Here is a 26169-nt window from a genome sequence, read left to right on the forward strand (position 1 = left end):
ATTACTATATTTTAATGTAATGGCCACTAAAATTCCTTGTTGAAATTCTGCAGGTGCATAAGTTGATGGAAATCCCTGCCAGTGCAACCACCGAAGTTCTCCAGAGAGATATTTGAAATCTCCATTCAGCTGCACTCCGGCAAGTTGAAGCAATCTGAGTTTATTCATCTTCTTAAATGCTTTAGTATTCAGACAAACTGTATTATTTCTTGGAAACTCCAAAGTCAGTCCCTTGACATCTTCTTTTCCCTGAGATGAATAAGTAGAGAAACAGAAAATGAATAGCTTATATATCTGGTTGCTAAATTTTTTTGTAATTCAGTCTATAATTTCGACATTTGCAGCCCATATAATTAGTCTTAAAATTGAGTATTGAGCCTAACTCAATCCTACAAAACCGGCTTGTAAGGTGATGACTGCTTCTACTTTATAAACACATTCAAGCTATCTCGCAACTACTGTGGGGCTTCTTAACACACCCCTCGCGCAAATGGTGGATGACCCGATCAGAACTTGATAGCAGGCGGCCTAGCAGATGTGGAGAGGCTCTGATACCATCTTAAAATTGAGTATTGGACATAACTCAACCCTACAAAATCGGCTTCTAAGGTGAAAATTGCCTCTTCTTTATAAACACATATTTCATGTCATCTCGCAACCGATGTGAGACTTCTTAACGATTAGATAAAACCAAAACAATCATGAACCAAACTAATTACTCCCTCTGTTTCAAAACGAGTGTTGTTTAAGGTTTTTGAACACAGATTAAGAAACGCAATTATGCATTGTTGTCAAAAGACATGACACTTTAACTAAATTAACCCCGTTAACTATTGATAAATTTCTTTGAAAAAAAAATTGATATATTTCCCACTATCACAAATGCAAACTAAAATAGATTAATGCTTTGGGAATATTGTACATGGTAATAATTAGAGGACACAATTGGAAAACTTTATATTGAAAAGTGAAAATGACATACGTTTTGAAATAATTTTTTTTACTAAAGTGACACTCATTTTCAAACGGATGGAGTATCGCATATATTTCATGCTCATCCCTTTTCCCAACAAAAACATCAACAACATCTATAAACCCATAAAAGCAACAACTCAAAATCTAACAAAACTAAAAAACCCAAGATTTAGTAAGAATCATGCTCATCCCTTTTCCCTTTTTTTTTTAATGTTGTTGATGAATTTTGGGAATTATTCTGGTAATGAGTTTGAGAGGAAGAAGAATGTTGTTGCTGTTTTTTTTTTTTAAAAAAAAATTCCTTTTTCATTTAAAAAATTAAGTATTAAAAAAAAAAATTAAGTATTAAAAAAAATTACACCTATTTACTGACATGTCATTTAGAAAAAGTGTAAAAAATGAAATCATTTTGTCCAGTCACATGCCACCTAAGCTTGCCACGTCAACAAAAAATGAAGATTTCAAATCCAAGTGACATTGAGGGGGGTAAACAACAAAATCTTAATATTAGAGGAGGTAATCACAAAAAAATATTTTGCAGGGGTAAAACAAATTTCACCTATTTTGCCGAGGGTAAAACCCTATTTACCCTAATTAAAAATACAAATGAATGTTAATAAATAATAATTAATTCCCGAGTGTTTAGTTATCACTGTCATCCTTCACTGTTGTATTTTCCAGTAACATATATAAACCACACAAGAAGTTTGTAATTACCTTATACTTGGATAATATATCAAACACTTCGTCACGCCGCCACAACCTACTGCGCTTCTCAGGATCAAATGGTGATTCCTCATAAATTATATGTCTTCCCATGTCTCTCAACAAATCATGCATTCTAAGCTTGTTCCTATTGTCAACAGTTACAAGGCTTCGCTCTACAAGGACTTTAATTCCAGTATCAGCAAAAAATCCACACCCATTTAATATTAGAATTGCATCATTTCGGTCCATCCCAATAAAGAAACAAGCTATATCAAGGAATATTTGTTTCTCTGTAACATCCTTTAAACCATCAAAGCTTACTTTTAGCTTCTTCTGTACTTGATCATGGGGAATACATTTGAGTTTCTCCAAAACTTTCTGCCACTCAGTTGGTTCACAGTCACACAAATAGGACCCAAGGACTTCAAGAGCTAGTGGCAGTCTCCCAGAATAAGAAATCACATCTGTTGAATGTGTAGCAAAATCTTTTATTGGACTTGGTTGCTTGAATGCATGCCAACTGAATAGCTCAAGAGATTCACTTTCGTCCATTTCTTGTATTGTATATACTTGATCAACTCTACATGACCTAAGAAGATGGATATCTCTTGTTGTGATAATTATTCTACTCCCCGAACCAAACCATTCGCGGCTTCCACACAAAGCCATTAGCTGGTCCAATTCATTCACATCATCAAGCACAAGAAGTACCTTGTTCTGGGCAAGTCTTTCCTTCAATGTACATTTCCCTGAATCAATGTCACGTATCTTGAATGTTGTTGTTTTGTAAACATCACAAAGTACCTGTTGCTGTAGAGAAAATAGATTAACATCTTTCTCCCAAAATTCCCTTATATTCAGAAGGAAGCTCCTTCCCTCAAATTGGCTTCCAATTTGATTATAAATGGCTTTGGCAATGGTTGTTTTACCTGTACCCCCCATTCCCCAAATTCCTAGAAGTAAAACATCTGATTTTTGGATGTTTAGTAGCTTAGTTGCAGCTTGCGCACGAGATTCTACACCCACTGGATGTTCAGCAACAAATAATTCTGTCTTATCTAGCAAACGGGTGACACGTTCAACAATATTCTTGATATCAGCACTTTCATTCCTATAAAATACGAACCAATGATAAGGTGTACAATCAATTGTATGTGTATATATATATATATATATATTAATATATATAAGCATGAGCACTCTCCAACATATGCTTCTACCAAAAGAAGAGGAAGAATCATGTGCCTGCATATGTGCTTATTTTTTTTTAAAAGGAAAAAAATGCATTGCAATGGAAACGTAATAGAAGCACAAGCTTTAGTGAACCAGTAATTTGCTTGTCAATTTAGAGTACTTTAAGAGTAAATAACAAGCCTTCAAATTCACGTGCCTGTTATAATTGTTTGTAATATAATAATGGAGGAATAACATTAGGCCACAATTCAATTAAAATTCCACATCTAAATTACCACCAATATCAATTCCTTTGGTCATTACACTAAAAGGTGAGGGTTTACTTTTCTTTTTTAAATTGAAGACCTTATAAATACTTTTAAAAATGAAAATTTTAAAAGAAACTGGTGTTTAAAATAGACACATATTATTATACCACTAAGGCTTAAGAACTTTAAAGCATCACAAACAATAGTCTAAGAGAAAATTCAAATAACCTGGAATCTATGAGTACAAAACCTGCTGTGCCACCAATATCAATGAGGTCTCTTCTCCAATTACTCTTTGTAGATTCATCCACTGAGATTTTTGATAAGAGATCATCAAATTTTTCTCCAAACTGACCTTTCTGATGACGTACCTCAGAGGGATCTACCTCGTAGAACACTGGCACAACCTTCAGACCCCTATCTCTGCCAATTTCCATTATCTTCTCCAACTCTACCATACACCATCTTGAATTGGCATAATTTGTAGACAAAACAACAATAGAAATTCTAGATCGTCCAATTGCTTGCAACAACGAGGTTGAGATTTGATCTCCTCTTTCAATCTTGTCATCGTCTCTGAAAGTATGAATCCCCGCAAATTGAAGAGAGGAATGCAGATGTGAGATGAACTTTGCACGACTGTCTTCCCCTCTGAAACTCAAGAACACCTCGTACATCTTTGGCTGAAACATCAAAGGAAAGTAAAATTGAAAATCATGGTTTAGATATACTGTAGCTAAAATTCTTTATCCCGCCCATACATCATCAACTATAAGGTTACCTTCAATTTATTTTGTTACTAATTTCAATTCACAATCTTACTAATTCTTGTTATGATTATAAAACCAAACTTTATCAAACTGATTTTCATTAATGTTCATTTGCTTCCTTTTCCGTCATATATTTTGGAACCAAAAAACCATATATTGATGATACCTCAAGCCGTGCTAGCCTCAAAATCATATATGTATTACTACCACTCACCTGATTAGTCATATGACTTGATTTGCTCTTAATGATATCTTTTGCCATGGCTTGTAGCAGAACATGCATTTGAAGCTTGTTATTCTCATCAATGGTTACAAGGCTCTTGTCTTCAAGGAGGCCTATTTGAAGAGTTGTGCATTGTGTTGACCTATTATTTAATGTTTGGAGTACATCATTTTGGTTCATCCCGATAAAGAAACATGCTATATCAAGGAATATTTGTTCCTCTTTATTACTCAATTCACCAAGACTCTTTTCTAGAGCTTCTAGTAGTCCTGGAACTGGAATGGAAAATCTTTTGAGGCTCCTCAACGCACCTTTCCACTCATGTATTTCCTTTCCACACAAAAACTTCCCAAGGGATTTAAGAGCAAGAGGCAATCCCCTAGAATAAGCAACTATCTGTCCGGAAAGTTCGCCAAAATCTTCTCCAGGACTTGTTGCTTGTCTGAATGCATCAAAATTAAAAACCTTAAGCGATTCACTATCATCCAGTTCTTTCACTCTATATATACGGTCAACTCTGTGCCTCTTAAATAGACCCCTATCTCTTGTAGTGATGATTATTTTGCTACCTTTCCCGAACCGTCTATAACGCTCACGCAAAGCATATAGCTGCTTCAATTTATCAACATTGTCAAGTACAAGAAGTACTCTTTTCTGTACAAGTATTTCGTCTATAACCACTCTTCCTGAAACAATTTTATGCATCTTTATTTTAGTTGGTTCTGAGAGATCAGAAAATTTCTCTTTGAAAGAAACTTGATCATTATTATTTTTCCAAACACCCCCGATGTTTTCGAACAAGCTCTTGTCCTCAAAATAGGGACCAATCTGATCATAAATGGCTTGAGCAATGGTTGATTTGCCAATCCCTGTCATCCCCCATATCCCTATTTGGAGAGGACATGTTGATTGTTTCAATAGTTGAATCACATCTTGTGCACGAGAAGTTGTGCTCTCTGTATAGAAAGCATTGAACAAGTCTCTCTTGTTTAGCACACGGGTAACATGTTTAACTACATTCTTAATATAGTCACTTTCATTCCTGTATAGTACATGAACAAGACATGAAACGCAAGAGTTATTATACACAACATAACAATTCTCCAACATGTTTAGATACTAAATTGAAGAGATATAAAAATTTAGACACCAAATTATTGGTTTAATTGAAATCTCAACTATTTAAAAATAAAATAAATGTGTTACAGTCGTAATAATAAAATCAAAACCAAGTCCAGGCTTGCACACCCAAATTCAGGTTATATCTTGAGTTTGGGTATGCAGCGACGTTAAAACTCTTAAAAAGAGAGTTTCCGTCTATTTGGGTTTCACAAAGGCTTGATTGATTAGTCTCCACAATTGCACATGTGGCGGATACCGGTTTACACAAATAAAAAAATAAAATCAAAACATGTATCAAGTAATCAAATTTAGGCAAAATGACAAATGGAATGGAATGAAGTGGTAACTAACTAAGTTCCATTGTTTGGATTTGCAAAAAATGAATGGAGTGGAATGGAACACAATGGAACTCATTCCATCCCATACCATCCAATCTTCTAATTTTCTTTCCCCTCCAAATTGGGGTGTATGCAATGGAATGAAAATTTATAAAATATATCCAAACAATGGAATGATATCTTTACTCCATTCTGCTCCGTTCCACTCCATTCCATTATGTTCCATTCCGCTTCATTCCATTTTATACCACCAATCCAAACATAGCCTAAGTCATTTTTGTCCTTTTTAGTCTTTCATCTATGTTTGTATATGGTTTTTTAAGCTTTAAATCAATGGGTTTTTTCGGGGACATAATATATAGACTTAATTGCAGTTTTGGTCCTCCTATTTTCACCATTTTGTAGAATTGGTCCCCTATTTTAAAATTGGTCGCCCGTATTTTAAATTAACTTTATGAATGATTTTTCTTACGATTTCATTGATGGTATTTTCCCATCATCAGATCATATGCCACATCATTTAAAAAATATCACATTGTCAATTCATACTTAAAAATTATGATAGGGGACCAAAACTGTCACATTTTAAAATAGGGGACCAAATCTGCAAAATGACGAAAATAGGGGGAACAAAACAGCAATTAAGCCTAATATGTCTTTATGATCCGGAGCACAAAAATAAAAATAAAAAATTTACCTGCATTTGTTTAAGGCATCAATTGGTCCTGAATATGTGGTAGCTTTACTGTTGGCTGCCACCCAAGTCATGAACTTGTCTTCTTCATTGGTGGTTTCCTCGATTAACATTCTATACAAAAAATCACTGTCCGCATACAAACTTCTATGGGAAGTTCCGTACGACGGGTAGATACCATCATAGAACAAAGGAACAACTATAAGACGACATGTTGTTCTGCAACACTCAGTTATTTTATCCAATTCTTGAAGACACCGGCTTGATTTAGCATAATTTTTTGAAAATATGATGATGACCATTTTGACCTTTCCTATAACATTCAGCACCGACTCTGAGACTGTTAGTTTTGCATACCTCTCGTCATCCCAGAAAACAGCAGCTTCAGCTTCTGATTTAAGAGTGTTATAGAGTTTTGAAACAAAAGAACCACTGTCTTGGTCACAGAAACTCAAGTAAACATCGTAGTTCTTCGTTAGATCAGTAAATATGGATTCAAATTTGTTGTACATCCGGGAGGTAGACATGGATGGATTTGATGAAAATTTCTAAGTGAGTGAAGAAGAAGATGAAAATTTTGTGGCTGAAAATTTGAAGTAATGTTTTACTCCAAGTGCAATAATTCTACTGTCAAATGTTATTATGACACTCTTTTTTTACAAAATTTTGACAGCACCATACATTAATACGGTCTGTCGGCTTTTTTTATTTTTTAATAATTCTTTTTAGCCTTGGTAAGCGTGCTTGTTCTTGACCTAGTTGACTTTTGAACATATTTTTTAACTTATAAATAAAAATAAATATTAGCATATAAAATATTGTTGAATTCGTTTCAATGAGTATTTTTAAAATATCAAATTTTTATAAATTTTACTATAATTCAATTAAAAATATTAATCTTCAAAATTATGTATCGACATGCGTGAAATACTTAATTAGGTAACTCATTTTGAGACAGAGGAAATATTATTGAAGGTCATGTGACCAAATATTTTGTGTAAATTCCAATAAATGAGATATTCTTTCATGGACAAAAATTTGCTTTTGGTCATACACTTATTCAATTAGTATGTTGTATGAGCTTTAAAATTGTTTTTTATTATATTATTTTAATTACTTTTTATGTATTTCATGTTTTGATTGGTTGTGTGACTAAATATATGGTCTCTTCGTCCCAAAATAATTGTCACAATTTGACCGTGTGTATTATTCATACAAGCTACTTTGATTGTATTTTTTTAGCAATATATACAGACAAATATTAACATATGCGATTTTGTTGGATTTTCTCGATAAGTACTGTTAAAATATCAATTTTTAATAATTTTTAGTAATACACAGCTAAACATATTAATGATTAAAATTATGCATCGACAAGTGTGCAATCGTCAAATGTAACAATTATTTTGAGACGGAAGGGAGTAATGATTTTGTCGCATGACCATAAAAGAATATTTCATACTAAATATAAGATAACATTTATTTTTTAGATACATTGAATTCTCAATGAATCTAAAAAGTAGATATTCTCTTATATTTAGGATCGGAGGGAGTAGTTTATAAGCTTATCAGTTAGTTTATAGTTTAATTTTACCAAATAAAGCCGGGTGCGTTTGATCTGCTAAAAAATAAGATACTGGACAGCACAAATTCAATTGTACTATATTTGATTTTAAAATTGTTCATGGTACCGAACAAATTGAGGGCTAATGAACATGACAAAAAGTCTCGTGGCTTTGTTTGTAGGTTGCAGAAAGCTTTATATGGTCTGAAGCAGAGTCCTAGAGCATGGTTTGGTAGATTAAGTTCAGTTCTTCATAAATTTGGCATGGTCCGTAGCGAAGCCGACCATTCAGTGTTTTATAGACATTCATCTACTAACCAATGCATTTATCTTGTTGTTTATGTGGACGACATTGTTATCACAGGAGATGACCAAAGAGGTATTCGTGATCTCAAGCAACATTTGTTTCAGCACTTCCAAACCAAGGACTTAGGTCGACTAAAGTATTTTCTTGGAATTGAAGTAGCCCAGTCAAAATCAGGTATTGCCATCTCTCAGAGGAAGTATGCTCTTGACATTTTGGAGGACACTGGGATGTTAGATTGCAAACCCATTGACACTCCTATGGATCCAAATACCAAGCTTATGCCAAATCAGGGGGAGTCTTTTTCAGACCCAGGTAGATATCGAAGATTGGTAGGAAAGTTGAATTACCTTACTATGACTAGACCTGACTTATCCTTTGCCATAAGTGTTGTTAGTCAGTTCCTTAATTCTCCTTTGTGATAGTCATTGGGATGCAGTGGTTCGTATCTTAAGATATATAAAGGGGTCTCCAGGAAGAGGAATAGTTTATTAGAATAGAGGTCACAATAATGTTGTTGCACATACAAATGCAGATTGGGCTGGATGTCCTAGTGATTGACGTTCAACATCCGGTTATTGTGTTCTTATTGGAGGGAATCTTATTTCTTGGAAAAGCAAAAAGCAAAGGGTTGTTGCTAGATCCAGTGCAGAGGCCGAATACCGAGCTATGGCTCTCACCACATGTGAGCTTATTTGGTTGAAACAACTTCTTGACGAATTAAAATTTTGCAAGATTGAGTCAATGAGTCTCATTTGTGATAACCAGGCAGCCTTACATATTGCATCTAATTCAGTCTTCCATGAGCGGACAAAGCACATAGAGATTGATTGTCACTTTATCCGTGAGAAGATTCTTTCTGGGCAGATCGTTACATCTTTTGTGAACTCTAATGATCAATTGGCTGATATTTTCACCAAGTTTCTCAGAGGTCCGCGAATATCTTATATATGCACCAGCTTGAGGGGGAGTGTTTTCCTTTATTACTATTATGTGATATTTTGTTTACATCTTTATGTTGTTACACTACAAGAAAAATGGCAAGCGGCTGCAGTTCAAATAAGGCATCAGCGTCGGTTATGTCCGTCGCTAAATGACAGTTGCGGCAGTTGAATAAGCGTCGCAGATTGCGGCATCGCTAGGGTATACAGCGACGGTTCTGACAAACCGTTGGAATAACCGCTGCAAGGACGTTAGCGTCGGGTGCATTGATTCTTGCGACGGTTTTAATGTCACTGTTTGTAATTATTTTTCCAGTTTTTCCAGCTTTTAGCGTCAGTTTGAACCGCCGCAAATTTGTATTTTTTTTAATAAAAAATTTTTTTTTTTTTTTTTTTGGTTTCCACAAAAACATTTAAATGCTTTTTTTTTTCCACAATTTTTTTTAAATGGTGTATTTAACACTCTTGAATCCGATTAATATCAATATAACAAAATCTAAAACACAAAACATCGCAGACACATTATTTTACTGAACATATCAAGTAATTGATTCTCACAATTCATGTAGAAAATGATACAAGTTTACATCAAAATTGCTTTGAGTTAACACACTAAACATAAAACTATTACATTAAAAAGTGTAGCAAAACAAACAAGATGCTTATAAGCTCTTAGACAACAAAAATCAACTATATAGATCATCTAATTTCACACTTGAATTACTGTTGGTATACCTTGAGATCCAATTCCATAAAAAAAACAGCCCCCAATTCCAAAGCAAGCTTTAATGCTTGTAACCGCGTGTACGTGCACATCATCATCATATAAACCACCTTCACAATTTGGCCTTCAATTAAATAAAATAGAAACAACCATGAAGAAAAATCATAGAAACTTGACTATAATCATAACATTCAGAAATTAATTACAACTTTTTAAACCTCACCATGATAAACAATAAGGATAGGCAACTTCCACTACATTAGCACCATGTGCCTTTACCTGAACCATGTCACAGAGAATACGTTCTACATTAGATTGGTGAACTCCAAGCCTCTCACCCTTCAACCCGTGCAACATGAGTAAAGGTGCTTTGGAAGTGTCAAACAGAATAAGTCAATTGTTCACAAAATGACATAAGTTGTCCAGAGAATTTAACACACTAGCCTCTTTAAATTATGCAAACTAATTCAAGTCCATATGCCTCATTTGATACACATTGTTATTTAATAATCAATAGAAACAACTTAAAATAGAACCAAGACACGAATAAAAGATATAGCATAAGCTAACCCCTTATATAGCATTAGTTACACCTATCCAGTGCTACAAAACATATGTGTTCATTAATTAAGCATTTTCCTACAATAACCAAGCTTAAAGTTCACCAACAATCGAGACCAAATAAATCCATCAACACAAACAAAACTTCAAGGGAACAATCTAAAAAAAATAAATCCAAATAAGTAGTACAAAAAATTGATACCTATGTTATAATTAATGAACTCAATCTCAGTGCCTTCAATTTCCCATCACTTGATTCAATTTGTTGTGAGCACCAACATCACTAAACCAAATTTAAAACTACAACAAATGAGAAGCTATGTATCTTCATCACTGTTTTTAACTGAAAACTAATAACCCAATCTTAATTATCAAAGTATAAATCTCTCATCCACTTAGAAACAATCTTTCATTCAACAAACTAGACATATACTAGCATACAAAATTAAAAACAAACTACATGTGATTACTATTTTAGGAATCTGAGAACTCAGCAAAGAGGCAATAATACCTGTGATTTTTTCAATCCAGTCCATTTGGTCTAGTGCACTCTTTGTCTGCACAAACAAGCATAATTAATTAAGGAGTGGAAATATAAAGCTTAATCACTGTCTTTATATGGATAAAACATTATGCAAAAATATATTAAAATAACCTACAAAGTGTAGTTCTTTGTCGACTTAAAAGTCCAGAACCAAGCTCCAAACTATTCCGCCGACCAAAATGCCAATAAAAATATGGTTTTAGATAGCATCTTTGAGGCCAAATTCACCACTGAAATGCAAAAAGTTAACAAGAGTCTTAGTATTGAACTCAAATTAGGAATAGCTTCTTGCAGACTGCGCACTTTCTCAGAGACATGTTAAAGCCAAGAGGAAACATTAGCTCAACAAACAAAAATCAATCTAAGTTTAAAATCTTACTTGAGCATCAATTGAAGCCTAAATGATGTCTTTTTCAAATACTTTTAATAAACACATTTACACAAGACCAAATGTCTAAAAGCGATTTGGAGGCCATTTCAAAGAACTTTTTGACCTGTAAACAAGTGAAGAAAAGCATTACAATACATATACAAAAAGAAAGAGTAAGGTTCTTCTCTTCAAAAGGAAAATCAGAGATAAATGCAGAGTACACAAATGACAAGAAAAAGAAACTCTATACATATATCACCAATGCATCTATATATGTATCTATATCTCGTATCATCAATGCATCTATGTCTCATATCACCAAGGCACTCTGATTTTGTTGAACCTACAAATTGTAGCAACCAAGGTGGCACACTTTGATTATGTCAAACTCGTCGTCAATCCTAATTGACTCATATTGAAGATATGGATAATACTAATCCTAGTAGTATCACAATGGTCCACAACAACTAATGAGTATGATATGTTACCTATGAGTGAAATGGAAAATCCAAATTAGGCTTGTATGACTATGAAGCACCTGATTTCATCATGTCATATATAAGTCTAAGAATCTACAGAAAGTCAAAGAACATGTCTATAATACAACATGTATAACATAAGGGAAGTAGAGGAAACTTACTTTATTGTACAAGTCAAAGCCAACAAGGGACATAACCGCTTCCATGTCTGTAAAACAAAATTAAAAGATATTTATAAGACCAACAAACATCCTCATTATACAGGTATCTATATCCACTGCCTATAAAAAAATGAGATATTTTCCTGGATAATCTTTACATGAAAATGTTTAAATATAACATTTGTTGTCACCCTGCAGTTTACGGAATGGAGTGCCCATATGACTATGTGGAACAAACTGCAAAAAATTGGAAAAGACGATAACAATTTTCTTAGTTTAATCTACTGATTTAAAAATATATAAATTGGAAACAACACACATTGTGCATATTTACTTCTGCAATGCGGTTTACATCCTTTTCCTTTTTACATTCTTTTTTCCCACCCTTTTGTCTCCCCTTACATATACAGTTATCTAGCGAAAAGAAAGAATATGTTATCAATTTACCTTTTGAAAGGTTGCATAAAAGTAAACTAATGAAAGAATTGCACCCGTGACTGTGGATATAACAACTCAATAAGGACATTCAGAGCATGCAAGTGAACAAGATTTACAAACTGCAAAATTAAACAATAAGTTTTGTAATTCATATCCAAAAGAAAAAAAGTGAATACAAAGGAAATTTGATAAAAAATAAGATGTGAAAATATTCAAATAAGAAATGACTTACAACAAAAATGACGACATGGAAGAAGAATTGCCGCAGTTGAAGATTCCAAACACACTTTACAAACATGAGAATTGACATCTCCATTACCAAGATGCTTGAGTTATTTTTCCTTCACGAGGATTGGGTTACTATCAGAGTTAACAATGATTTTACCTGCATTGACAAGACAAGTTCAACATTGTCATCAGATGCATGAATAACTCAAGATTCTCTCAATCCTCTTCTCTCACGATCATGTCTCTGGCCCTTGCTTCCTACTGCCCCTTGGCTACAAACATATCATGACCAAAATCATAACAAATTTCTTGTACTAAACTTCGCCGACACTTGACGACAAGCAGTACAGGAACCAAATATAACATTCGCAAGAACCAGATCAACATAATAAAGACTGCATCGAAAACATATATTATGCAGTCAAAAGGTCAATCGATCTCAGACTTTATCCAAAAGACACATTTAACAAACACATAATAAATACATGTTAGCAAGATAACATTCTTGTTGAGATCATCAAACATACTAAATTCATTGGTCCAAGCATCTATGTTTCATCCAAAGCCTCTATGTTTCATCAAGTAAATAGACATGTATACATACACATAAGAGTAAAGAAACAGTAAATTATTCAATAACTAGAAGAGCCTATAAATTCACTCAAGAGTATGTATTCAAACTTACAGCTAACAATAAAACTTTGTCATGTCTCCACCTATAACACTATAACAGTGCCTTAACTCAAAATCAAATCTAGAACTAAGCTTTCTCGTGTAAAACACATTCAAAAATAAAAACTGAGTGATAGCACCAAAATCAAACACAAATGATTCATAAAATAACCAGCAATCACGGTGCCAATTAATTGGAGTCTAAGAGTTGTGCAAGCCAAAAAAAGAGTAGAATCTGCATAGGAAAATCAACAATAGGAGACAAACTCAAGTTTAATTGAGAAGAAATTTGATGATCTAGGTTCCTGATAAGTGTGCTTTTATATATTTTACACAATTGTTCATTATATAAATTTGATCAATATATTTAATTCAAAAATGATGTGAAATCTGGATCCAATTGAAACAGTAGAAGAATCCAAGAGAATTAACAAACCATCAAAACACTAAAAATCAAACTGTAGAAGAATACAAGAAATTAAACCACTAAACTCAAAAACCCTAAAAATCAAACTGTAGAAGAATCCTAGAAATTAAACGACTAAACTCAAAAACCCTAAAATCAAACTGTAGAAGAATCAAGAAATTAACAAATTATTATTACTCAAAATCATCATAATCAAGTTAACAACAAATTAACGAGATAGTAATCGGAGTTATAGAGAGATACAACGAGAAAGAGAGAGAGGAAGAGAGAAGAACCTGTGTTGAGAGAGAGCAATCGGAGCTACAGAGGGAAACGTGTGAGTCTTGAAGAGCAATTGATTTTCACTGAGTGAAAGAAGGAAACGTGAAAATAAATTGCGTGCGTGAGTCTTAAAAACAAACGACAATATACAGCGTTGAATGAACCGTCGCGCGATACCTAGTAAAACCGCCGAGAGTTACAAACAGCAAAGGCAGTTGAATGAACGCCGCAATAACCGTCGGGATTGACAAGAGCGGCGGCGGTTCCTTTACATGTGCCTCAAATTGACTGTCGGTATCTACATATTTTCTTGTAGTGTTATCACTTATTATTATCCCTATAATTTGGGGATCTTGATTGTATACTTTTGATTATAAATACAACAGGCTGAGGGCTTAGTCCTTCAAGCAATTCAACCATTTCATTCAAGAAAACTAAATTATGTATCTATAGGTATTGGAGGGTCTTGATGCTGTTCTTGGTGTTGGAGGTGTGTCTGATCCTGCCCGAGATCATTATGATCATCACCAGAAGGCAGAAAGGATTTGAGGATGTTTTTGGGCATGGTTTCCCCACTAAGTTGAGTATTGCTGGTCTTGTTTATAAGGTAATTTTGTCGAATTTAATTTATATGCACCGTCGGTGTAAAGATATTTTGCACATGCGTCCAATAATATACAGACACATCATGTATGGTCATTAAAAACACATGATGTGTCACATTCATTAAATGATGTGGCAACGCGTCATTGGATGTATGTGTAAAAAAAATTTACACCGACGGTGCACAGCAATTAAACTCAATTTTGTCATCTAAATAACCTATTTTATTTAAGTGTTTACTTGAATTTTGGCTTGCCTCCAATATTGGTTGGATTCGGAGGAGAGAACTACAATGGAAAATTTCTGACAAAGATTTGACCTTTTTTTATCAGTGAACTACAATGAGAATTAACTCATGATCAGTCGAACTGTGGTTAATTCATTTTCTGCAAAGATTTGACCTTTTATATGGGCTGAACTACAATGATACTTAACTCGTGATGAATAAAGTTTCATTAATTATTACATTAAAATGACTCATAAATTGACCCCAAAAAAAAAGACTCATAATTTTGAATGTAATAAGCAATATATTGGTCGTGTTCCATTTGCTTTCAAAACACAAAAGCACATTAATTCATGTCAAGGATTAAATTACACGCAAAGTACATTTTGAAGGGGGGAAAAAAATGCTTTTTTATAACATTATATATATAGGATATATCATTTCATATACAAGTAGGGATACTAAAATAAATTACATATTGATACTGAACTTTTTTTCCTTTGATCCTCTAAATTTTTAATTCGAGGTATCTAAACATTTCTTAATTGTACAGACTGCAGACGGGACTTGGGATTCGTTTTTGCTCCTTTGTGACAATAAATCTGATTGGTTAACTTTCAGTTGCAAAGGTTGTTCGAAAATATTTGATGTCCCAACAATGAGGGGGAGTAACCTGAAGAGCATGACGTTGTCTATTGTCAATTACTCTTCCTCGAAAAACATAACATCAGAAGGTTGCCAAGGTTTGTTAATCATAAATTACACAAAGACAAACCATTCAAGCATATAAAAGAGATACACTAACCTCCTTTGACGATGAGGATTGGTAGACCATAACCTCAAATCTAAGTGGAAGCTATTGTTGTTTTTGGGAGGGTTTCATTGTTGACAAGACTACAGTATCTCTCTTATATGATGAACCACTCGACAAAGAAATGGAATGCTGTCATGTAGTAGACAGGGAGAATGTTATTGTTTTTGGCAATGATGGTAATGATGTTAGTGGTTCTGGTGGTGATAACGAAGTCATCAATCAGTTTAGAGAGGAAACGGTGAACCACATGCAGATCACCATGTAAGCTGGTGGGTTATATGCTGATGTCATGGGACCAGTACAACTAGTACCACAAGACCCTGACCAGCCTGCAGAGGCAGCAGTTGAGGAGATTCCTGCAGCTGAAGCATATGGTGATCAGGAGCAACAAGTTCCTGTACCCAAGTGTCAGCCTGAGCAGCAGGCAACAGCTGCGCCTGAGGCCATTGGGACGGCCTTAGGAGCTCAGATTTTGGATGCCCTTGGAGTGGTGACGACTAATTTTTTCAAACTAGAGCAGATTGTTACTGCTAGGTTGAATGCAGTAGCGGTCAGATTAGAGGAGCTTGAGGCTGCCATGGCCCAGATACCGCGTGGGTCGAATTCCGAGTTCACTAACGTTGAGAGCTAGATCTCAGGTTTCTTTTGATGTTGCTTTTTTGTTGTTCTATATTGATTACAATATTTAGTATCAGTTGTTTCTATTCATACTAGTTTCGATGTTGTATCATTATTTGAAATCATAATATTTTGTTTCCAAAGGTTTTACAATATTTTTTTGAAGAAACCATTGAAAAGACCTTGCTCTAAATGGTTTTACAGTTTTGCACTGAACACCAAAAATAAGAAAATGTTAAATACTTAACAGGAAACCAGTTCAATGATTAAAAATGAAAACAACGTTTTGCAAAATTTGTTAGGAAACTTTAAACTGAAGGAGGGACACGGCAATGTCAATAAACAAGAAAAAAAGAGTATCGTGGAGGTGAAAGTAGAAGAAAGAAAGATTGGGTGGAGTGGTCATATGATTTCCTCCTCTCTTTCTGTTTTTTTTTCTTTTAAAATGTAAATTTCCACTTTGATGAACACATGGAGATGTCACGTCATTTAATTAATCATGTAGCAGTTTTTAAAAGAAGTGTGCTTTTTAAAAAATGTATTTATAAAAAATTTAAATGCCACATGGCATTTATCAATTTAAAAATATTTATATGTTAAGACTACCACAAGCACCTGCAGTGGGAGCCGACCGACGGTGGTTGAGGATGAGCCCATCCCACCATATCTTTTGCTCTCTTTAATCTTTCTATCTATTTTTCTTTCTTCTCCATTCCTCTTATTATGGTTTGTGTTTTGTGAATTTTGCAGGTTTTCATTCAAACTGGAGGCTTTTGGGGGTAAATGGATAGGTTGTTTTCAATGGATGAATAAGATGATCACGTTACATGGTGGTGGGTAAGTTTTTATTTTCCTATTAAAAAATTGATTCCATTTTGATTTGAGTAATAATAATATTTGGCTATGAATATGATGTTAATTAGTTGTTTATGTTAGCTTAACCATGTCATTACCAAAAAAATTGAGCTTAACTACAAGTCCAACATATGACATTTTAAAAGAGTTTGAATGAGGACTATAGAATTTGTCCTATCTAACAACTGAATTTTAATATAAGCATGTCACCATATATGACACAAGTTGTGAATTCATAATGGAATTGGGTATTCTATTCCCACTAGATGTTAATTATTTGTTTATATTAGTTTAACCATGTCATTACAAAAAAAATTGAGCTTAACCTTTCTATAGAGGACCATTGAATTTTTCCTATCAGAAAACTGAGTTTTGAAGGCCGGTTTGGCTAACATTTTAATATAAGCCGGTCACCATCTTTGACAGAAGTCGTGAATTTACAATGGAATTGGGTATTCTGTTCCCACTATTACTAATATAATAAAGCCCTCTCTCATTGCAAAACAGGTGAAGGGTGTGTGTCATGATACAGATTGAATCTAACTCCACCTCAAAACCATGGCTCAAAGGGGAAGATTGTCCAATCCTATATAAAGCCCACACACCAGGTTCATGACTTCTGATGTGGGACTCCAAGTTGGTTCATGAAGCCCAACTTGTACATGAAAATCGGTAACATGTCACCAACCACATTTGATGTTATTATTATGGTAATATAGATAGATAATATAATGTATATACTAAGTAGACCTTTGACTAGTGATAGTGTTGATGACCAGACGGCTTTGATTGAGATATAAGAAAGACTTGCTAATCAATGAGGGTTATGCCTCATCATTTTCAATTGAATTCCAGATTCAATCATCACTTTGAATAAATTTCCATCCATGTCTTCCTTCACTTCCTCCTCAAAAAACCACCACGAATTTGAATCCACGTCTACTACTACAAAACCAAAGAGGGAGCGCTACCATGTGTACTTGAGTTTCTGTGCCAAAGATACAGATTCTTTTGTTTCTTGTCTCCATGTGGCTTTTAGATCAAAGGCTAGACAGGCTATTTTCTTGGGCTTTGACAAGATTGGAGATGAAGATCGGGCAATAACACCCTCAGAGCTGACTGTAATTGAAGAGTTTAGAACTGCTATGATCATATTTTCAAGAAATTATGCTAATTCAAGGCGGTGTCTTATAGAATTGGAGAAAATAACCGAGTGTTGCAGAACCACAGATGGTCTTAATGTTCTCCCTTTTTTCTATGATGGTGTCTATCCCTCCTACGGACGTTTGAAGAGTGGTATGTTTGGTGAGGCTTTTCATGATTTTGTGGATAGAATGACCACTATAAAGGAAACCTCTAAAGAGGAAGACAAGTTAATGAGTTGGGTAGCGGCTATCAGTACTACTACAGATAAAGCTTCCAAATTTTCAGGATCAATAGAACCAACACAAGAATACCGGTAATTTTAAAGTTGAAAACTTGATTGATTTGAAATTAGGTTATTCTATCTTATGGCCTTTTTAATACTATGTGTTTTGAATCATTTGATTATCACAAGTTTAGCTAATTTAAATTCTTTTTAAAGTACTTCAGATTGCTCTCACCTTATTCCTCCTTTCTTTTTGACCTATGCACATGTTGGAGAATTGTTATCAAATAATCACCTCCTATTCATATATTACACAGGACCCAAAGTGAACATATTGATGGTATAGTTGAATGCGTTAGTTATGCCATAATCAGGCCGTCAACCAGATACTACCATCCTTATACAGTGAGTCTGAACTCTGCTGTGCAAGATGTGATTCAGTTATTGAAACAATCAAAAAGTCCTCTCCTACTAGGGATATGGGGGATGGAAGGGATTGGTAAATCAGCCATTGCCGAAGCCATTTATCATCAAATTGGTCCCTATTTTGAGGGCATGTGCATCCTCCATTACGTCGGGTATTTTTGGAAAAAAAATGATGGTCAAGTTTCTTTACATCAGAGCCTTTTTCATGACATCATAAAAAGAAATAAAACTAAAAATAGAAATATAGATAGAAGTAAAAAAAAGAAACTTAAAATTGAATCAGAAAAAATGATTTTAAAAGAAAGTCTTCAACATAAAAGGGTACTTCTTGTACTTGACGGTGTTGATAAATTGGAGCAGCTAAAGGCTTTGTGTGGTAGTCGGGAATGGTTTGGTGCTGGTAGCAAAATAATCATCACTACAAGAGATAGACATCTACTGAAGGAGCATGGAGTTGACCATATATATAGAGTGAAAGAATTGGACGAAAGTGAATCACTTGAGGTTTTTAATACTTCTTTAAGCTGCCATAAAACTTCTCTAGAACGTTTTGCTGAACTTTCCAGACAGGTAGTTTCTTATTGTGGGGGATGGCCTCTTGCTCTTCAAGAACTTGGGTACTTTTTGTCTACAAAGGAAGCACTTGAATGGAAAGATGCGTTAAGGAGTCTCGAAAGATTTTCCATTCCAGCTCCACATCTACAGGAGACTCTAGAAAAGAGTTTTAGAGATTTGAGTAATATAGAAAAACACATCTTCCTTGATATATCATGTTTCTTTATCGGGAAGAATAAAAATGATGTACTCCAAACGTTAAATAGGTCAACACAAAGTGCGGCTTATCAAATAAGTCTCCTGGAAGACAAGAGCCTTATAACAACCGATAAGAATAACAAGCTTGCAATGCATGTTATTCTACAAGCCATGGCAGGACATATCATTAGAAAGGAATCAGGTTATATGACTAAACATCAGGTGAGTGGTAATACTCTCTCTCTCTCTCTCTCTCTCCCCCCCTCTCTCTCTCTCTCTCTCTCTCTCTATATATATATATATATATATATAGCTTGGCTTGATGTATGGGTTTTTGGTTCCAAAATATATGACAACAAAGGAAGCAAAGGTAACATTAACAAGAATTAAAAATTACTTAAAAAAATAATAAATTGTGTGTAATCTCATAGTTTGTGATGTAAGAGTGGCATAAAAAAATTTAGCTACCATATATGTAAGTTTCATATATACTTCCTTTTGATGTTTCAGCCAAAGATGTACGATGTCTTCTTGAGTTTTAGAGGGGAAGACAGTCGTGTGAAATTCATTTCACATTTGTATTCCTCTCTTCAAAATGCGGGCATTTATGTTTTCAGAGACAATGATGAGATACAACAAGGAGATCAGATCTCAACCACACTGTTGCAAGCAATTGGACGGTGTAGAATTTCTATCGTTGTTTTGACTACAAATTATGCTAATTCAAAATGGTGTCTGCTAGAGTTGGAGAAGATCATGGAATTCAGCATGACCAGGGGTTTGGTGGTTGTGCCAGTGTTCTATGAGGTCAATCCCAAAGAAGTACGTCATCAGAATGGTCAGTTTGGATTAGCTTTTGAAGATTTTTTATTAAAAAATTCAGTGGATGAATTCACCAAGAGTAATTGGAAAAGGGAACTCTCTCATATTGGTGCCATAGCAGGGTTTGTACTCGCAGGTTCCAGGTTATTATATTTTTTCATTTTCGCTTAGAATATTATTTGTGATGCTTTAAAGTTCTTAAGCCTTGGTAGTATAAGAATCAAATTATATAAACACTACACAAGCCTTATCTCTAATCAAATTATACACATATTCTGGCATATAAGCATATATTGGAGAATGCGTATACATACAATTGCTTGTGCACCTTATCATTGATTCATATTTTATAGGAATGAATACGAAGATATCAAGGGTATTGTTGACCATGTCACCCGGTTGCTAGATAGGAAAGAGTTATTTGTTGCTGAACATCCGGTAGGAGTGAAATCTCGTGTGCAAGCTGCAACTAAGCTATTAAACATTCAAAAATCAGAAGATGTTTTACTTCTAGGGATTTGGGGAATGGGGGGTACGGGTAAAACAACCATTTCCAAAGCCATTTACAATGAAATTGGGAGCGAGTTTGAGGGAAGGAGCTTCCTGCTGAATATAAGGGAATTTTGGGAGTCGCATACTAATCAAGTTTCACTACAGCAACAAGTACTTTGTGATGTTTACAAAACAGCAACATTCAAGATACGTGACATTGAATCAGGGAAAAATATATTGAAGGAAAGACTTTCCCAAAGTAGGGTACTTCTTGTGCTTGATGATGTGAATGCATTGGATCAGCTAATGGCTTTGTTTGGAAGCCGCAAATGGTTTGGTCCGGGGAGTAGAATAATCATCACAACAAGAGACAAGAATCTTCTTGAATTATGTGGAGTTGATGAAGTGTATACAGTAGAAGGAATGGACGAAAGTGAATCTCTTGAGCTTTTCAGTTGGCATGCATTCAAGCAACCAAGTCCGACAAAAGCTTTTGCTGCACATTCAGCAGATGTGATTGCTTATTCCGGGAGATTGCCACTAGCACTTCAAGTCCTTGGGTGCTATTTGTCTAAATGTGAAATAACAGAGTGGCAGAAAGTTTTGGAGAAACTCAGATGTATTCCCCATGATGAAGTACATAAGAAGCTAAAAGTGAGCTTCGATGGTTTAAAAGATGTTACAGAGAAACAAATATTTCTTGATATAGCCTGTTTCTTTATCGGGGTAGATCGATATGATGTAATTCAAATATTAAACGGTTGTGGATTTTTTGCTGATTCTGGAATGAAAGTCCTTGAAGAGCGAAGTCTTTTAACTGTTGACAGTAGGAACAAGCTTAGAATGCATGATTTGTTAAGAGACATGGGAAGACAAATAATTTTTGAGGAATCACCATTTGATCCTGAAAACCGCAGTAGGTTGTGGCGCCATGAGGAAGTGTTTGATATATTATCAAAGGATAAGGTAATTACTTACTATTTATAGAAAAAATACAACAGTGTAGGTAGATAAATAAACATAGATGAATCAATTATTAACATTCATTTGGATTCTCAATTATCACATCATGAAATATGTAAAATAGTTTCAAATGTCAAAATTATATACTGCATTACAAATTTTTTAGCTATCAAATTTTTAAGCTTTTTGTTTTCAGGGAACTGGAGCTGTCAAGGGACTGACTTTGGAGTTTCCAATACAAAACACAGTTTGTCTGAATACCAAAGCATTCAAGAAGATGAATAAACTCAGATTGCTTCAACTTTCTAGGGTGCAGCTTAATGGAGATTTTAAATATCTTTCGGGAGATCTTAGATGGCTGTACTTGCATGGATTAAAATTTCCATCATCTTATGCTCCTGCAGAATTTCAGCAACGAAGTCTAGTTGTCCTCAGGTTAAAATATAGTAATCTCAAACAACTATGGAAGAAAAGCCAGGTATTAATTCTGTTTAAAATTTTGCTTATGTTTTTATCTTTTTCACTAATCATATTTCCCAGCAGCAATAAATTTTCACCGGACCATAAAAGAAGAACAGGCAATAAATTTAAATTTATTGTCTCTTTGAGCTCTTTAATTTTGTTTATAGTTCACTTTTGGGAAGAAAAAGTTAGGCATGCTTTCCGAACTTGTCAAATTGTTGAATTAGGATGCCCTAAAGTTTTACTACCTCCATCACTTATTATAAGTATCTTTTGACAATTTCACACATTAAGAATGTTAGGAAGTTTATTAAATTTGTGCATTCTGTGTATTGATGTTCCAATTTTTCCCCCTAGTTAGGTTTTTAGTTAAATATATTTTTTATTGAAAACTCGGTATCCAGCCCAAGGACCGACTAATCTGAGGGGACCAATCCCACCTCCCAATTCTCACTCGCTGCGCTACTCTTTGTGTGACGTTTGTGTTTAGTAATAAATAGTATGCATGACTGAGCACTTGGCAAGGGATTAGGACTTACAAGGTGTGTCATCCTTGGCACGTCTTCTATTCCCTTTGATGTCATTATGCTCTTAATTCGCCTAAAAATAGTATGCATGATATGATAATTGCATATACAAATAGTATGCAAGACATGTAAAATGTATCATGGCTATTACCTTCACAACGGATAAAAAATAGATAAATTGTGGAATTAATTTGTATATACGGATGTAACCATTAACCAGAATTTAGAGATCAGATCAACAAAATAATTAGTCCCAGTGTCAAGGTTTAATGGTAAATAGTTATTCTTCCAAATTCCAATTTTTTTTTCCTAAGCTGCTCTTACTATTCTGTTGTGATTCTATTTTCGTGCAGATGCTAGAGAATCTGAAAATTCTTAATCTTAGTCATTCTATGGATTTAACTGAAACTCCTGACTTCTCATATATGCCTAATCTTGAAAAGCTAGTACTCAAAGACTGTCCAAGGTTGTCAACAGTCTCCCATAGCATTGGATCTCTCCATAAACTTCTTCTGATAAATTTGACAGACTGCACAGGTCTTCGAAAACTTCCGAGAACAATTTATCAATTAAAATCTCTAGAAACTTTGATTCTTTCAGGGTGTTCCATGATTGATAAATTGGAGGAAGACTTGGAACAGATGGAATCATTGACAACCTTGATTGCGAATAAGACTGCAATAAAAAAAGTGCCTATTTCAATAGTAAGATTAAAAAGCATTGTGTATATTTCTCTTTCTGGCTGTGAAGGATTACCGCGTGATGTATTTCCTTATGTCATTCGGTCTAGGATGTCACCAACAAATAATGTGATATCCCTAGTTCAAAGATCTGCGTCCATGCCATCCATTGTTTTATTGGAACTTATAAAGCATAGATGTCTTTATGTGGAGTGTGTCTCAGATCTACAACTAACTCAAGTTGTAGCAATAATTTTGGATGTATTAAAAGCCACAAACTGTCAGAACTTGGAAGCAAGTGCAAGTTCAACTACATCGCAGATCTCTGATGTGCAAACTTCTCCAGGGTCAAAGAATTACCTGAAATATCTCTTAATTCAAATGGGAACAAAATGTCAAGTCTCCAATACTGCCGAAGATAGTGTTTTACAGGTTTGAATATTGCTTCCGTGTATCTAGTTTTTTAAAGTAAACGAATTTTGTTTGCCGAAATTATATATTTTTTAACAGATTATTCTTTCTTAGTTTGAATTAGACTCAAATTTAAATCTTAAAAGTTTGAAACTCATTTTACATTAGTAGTTTGGGAAATGAGTGTGAATTGTGAACAACTCCATAATTAAGTCACGCATAATTCAAGTCAAGAATTAAGTTATAAGTACCTTTTTTGATGATCATATTTATAGGATATATCATTTCATATATCATAAATAGGGATGAAAAAATAAATTACATAGAGATGGTGAAATTTTTTCCTTGGATCGTCTAATATTTTAATTCAAGGCATTAAAACATTTGTTCATGGTACAGACTGCAGATGGGACTTGCGATTCATTTTTACTCCTCTGTGACGATAAATCTGATTGGTTAACCTTCAGCTGCAATGGTTGTTCTATAATATTTGATGTCCCAACAATGAAGGGGAGTAACCTGAAGAGCATGATGTTGTCTGTTGTCTATTACTCTTCCTCGGATAACATAACATCAGAAGGATGCCAAGGTGTATTAATCAGAAATTACACAAAGACAACCATTCATGCATATAAAAGAGATACACTAACCTCCTTTGATGATGAGGATTGGCAGAGCATAACCTCAAATCTAGAACCTGGTAACAAAGTGGAGGTTATGGTTGTTTTTGGGGAGGGTTTCATCGTTGACAAGACTACAATATCTCTCTTATATGATGAACCACTCAACAAAGAAATGGAACACTGTCATCTAGTAGATGAGGAGGATGTTATTGTTTCTGGCAATGACGGTTATAATTTTAGTGGTTCTGGTGGTGATAATGAAGTCACCAATCACTATAGAGAGGAAACGGTGAACCACATGCAGATCACCATGTATGCTGGTGGGTTATATGCTGATGTCGTGGGACCAGTACAACTAGTACCACATGACCCTGACCAGCCTGCAGAGGCAGCAGTTGAGGAGATTCCTGCAGCTGAAGCATATGGTGATCAGGAGCAACAAGTTCCTTTACCCAAGTGTCAGCCAGAGCAGCAGGCAACAGCTGCACCTGAGGCCATTGGATCGGCCTTAGGAGCTCAGATTTTGGATGCCCTCAGAGAGCTGAGGGCTGATTTCTTCCAACTAGAGCAGACTGTTACTGCTAGGTTTGATGCAGTAGAGGTCAGGTTAGAGGTGCTTGAGGATGTCATGGCCCAGATACCGCGTTGGTCGAATTCTGAGTCCACCGACGTTTAGAGCTAGATTTAGGATTGTCTCCTCTGGTTTCTTTTGATGTTGCTTTGTTTTTTGTACTGTTGTTCTATAATGACTACGGTATAAGGTACACCACAAGTCCTTTTAGTTGTACTTGAATATTTTGATCTTATGATATCAGTTGTTTCTATTCATCATATTTTGTTTGCAAACGTTTTACATGCATAATCTTTTTTTGGCCATAGAATTTTTCTGAAGAAACCAATGAAAAACCTTGCTCTAAATTTTTTGTTGTTTTTGAAAACTTGGTATCTGGTCTTAGGACCGACTAATCCAGAGGGACCAATCCCACCGTCCACTTGTGGGGGTCCATTTAAAGCCATATTTTTTTGCTTTGTATGGACTTAGCCCACCGAAATTGACAACAGGGGGAATCAAACATGAGACCTTGAGAGGAGCATACTCCAAGGACTCAAGCCAACACCACTAGACCATCCCTAAGTGGGTTAACCTTGCTCTAAATTAATCATGTATTTGTAGACTTATTTTTGTTTTAATTCTCATCATTTGGCTAATGAAATGCAGCAAGAAAATAATGTTGAAAGAGAATAATGTTTATTAGTGGAAAAGAGTTGGATAGAAATTCATAACCAATATAAATTATGATGTGATGAATTCATGCTTTATGAATCGAGCTAAAGGAACATTTGATGATTTGTAAAAACTTTATTTATATCATAATCATAATGGATAACTAACTATCCCAATGAAAATGAAAACACACAATGTCTTTTGATCTATGCACCTATGATTTTTATTTTATTTTGACAGATGCACCTATGATTATAATAACATATTTTTCTCAATGTTTGGCACACGCTAATGGAAGACTTGGAAATCATCATTAATAAATATAACTGCAAAAATGTTTTCCATAACACATTG

General features: G+C 34.6%; 1 protein-coding gene, 2 long non-coding RNA genes and 1 pseudogene across 25 annotated transcripts; 2 read left to right on the top strand and 2 right to left on the bottom strand.

Annotated features, from left to right (window-relative positions):
• LOC123922053 overlaps positions 1 to 6907 on the bottom strand; it is a 37163-nt pseudogene extending 30256 nt beyond the window's left edge.
• Positions 6908 to 8200: 1293 nt separating this feature from the next.
• Positions 8201 to 16227, top strand: LOC123919554. Its single transcript, XR_006813271.1, has 3 exons — positions 8201 to 8317; positions 14400 to 14553; positions 15329 to 16227. It is a non-coding gene; the product is annotated as an uncharacterized LOC123919554 (long non-coding RNA).
• Positions 9593 to 14287, bottom strand: LOC123919551. 22 transcript variants are annotated; one of them, XR_006813260.1, is made up of 12 exons: positions 14124 to 14287; positions 13961 to 14029; positions 12591 to 12743; positions 12255 to 12477; positions 12079 to 12157; positions 11921 to 11967; positions 11290 to 11404; positions 11026 to 11140; positions 10878 to 10923; positions 10569 to 10649; positions 10029 to 10084; positions 9593 to 9929 (listed from the first exon to the last, which is right to left on the bottom strand). It is a non-coding gene; the product is annotated as an uncharacterized LOC123919551 (long non-coding RNA). The 22 variants fall into 22 exon arrangements; XR_006813255.1 differs by adding an exon at positions 11769 to 11818 and having other exon boundaries at positions 13961 to 14177; XR_006813267.1 differs by adding exons at positions 11531 to 11623; positions 11769 to 11818 and having other exon boundaries at positions 10029 to 10649; positions 12112 to 12477; positions 13961 to 14278.
• A 599-nt stretch (positions 16228 to 16826) lies between the features above and the next one.
• Positions 16827 to 25418, top strand: LOC123919546. Of its 2 annotated transcripts, XM_045971497.1 has the most exons (9): positions 16827 to 17044; positions 17570 to 17734; positions 17842 to 18521; positions 18749 to 19832; positions 20121 to 20575; positions 20786 to 21890; positions 22084 to 22365; positions 23230 to 23988; positions 24367 to 25418. In XM_045971497.1, exons 3-9 carry the CDS (start codon positions 17950 to 17952, stop codon positions 25264 to 25266), a joined length of 5157 nt encoding a protein of 1718 aa, XP_045827453.1. In that variant the 5' UTR covers positions 16827 to 17044; positions 17570 to 17734; positions 17842 to 17949; the 3' UTR covers positions 25267 to 25418. The 2 variants fall into 2 exon arrangements, with proteins under 2 accessions (XP_045827453.1, XP_045827452.1); XM_045971496.1 differs by having other exon boundaries at positions 17570 to 18521.
• Positions 25419 to 26169: the final 751 nt, after the last annotated feature.

This window comes from Trifolium pratense, linkage group LG4 (assembly GCF_020283565.1).
Source record: "Trifolium pratense cultivar HEN17-A07 linkage group LG4, ARS_RC_1.1, whole genome shotgun sequence".
In the NCBI taxonomy this organism is placed as follows: domain Eukaryota; kingdom Viridiplantae; phylum Streptophyta; class Magnoliopsida; order Fabales; family Fabaceae; genus Trifolium; species Trifolium pratense.

Bases quoted from the DNA above. Each gene is read 5' to 3' on its own strand.
- LOC123919546 (XM_045971496.1), top strand. From the start codon at position 17,950: ATGTCTTCCTTCACTTCCTCCTCAAAAAACCACCACGAATTTGAATCC. The intron at 18,522-18,748 runs GTAATTTTAAAG...TATATTACACAG, and splicing joins GAACCAACACAAGAATACCG to GACCCAAAGTGAACATATTG. The intron at 23,989-24,366 runs GTTTGAATATTG...TTCATGGTACAG, and splicing joins CCGAAGATAGTGTTTTACAG to ACTGCAGATGGGACTTGCGA.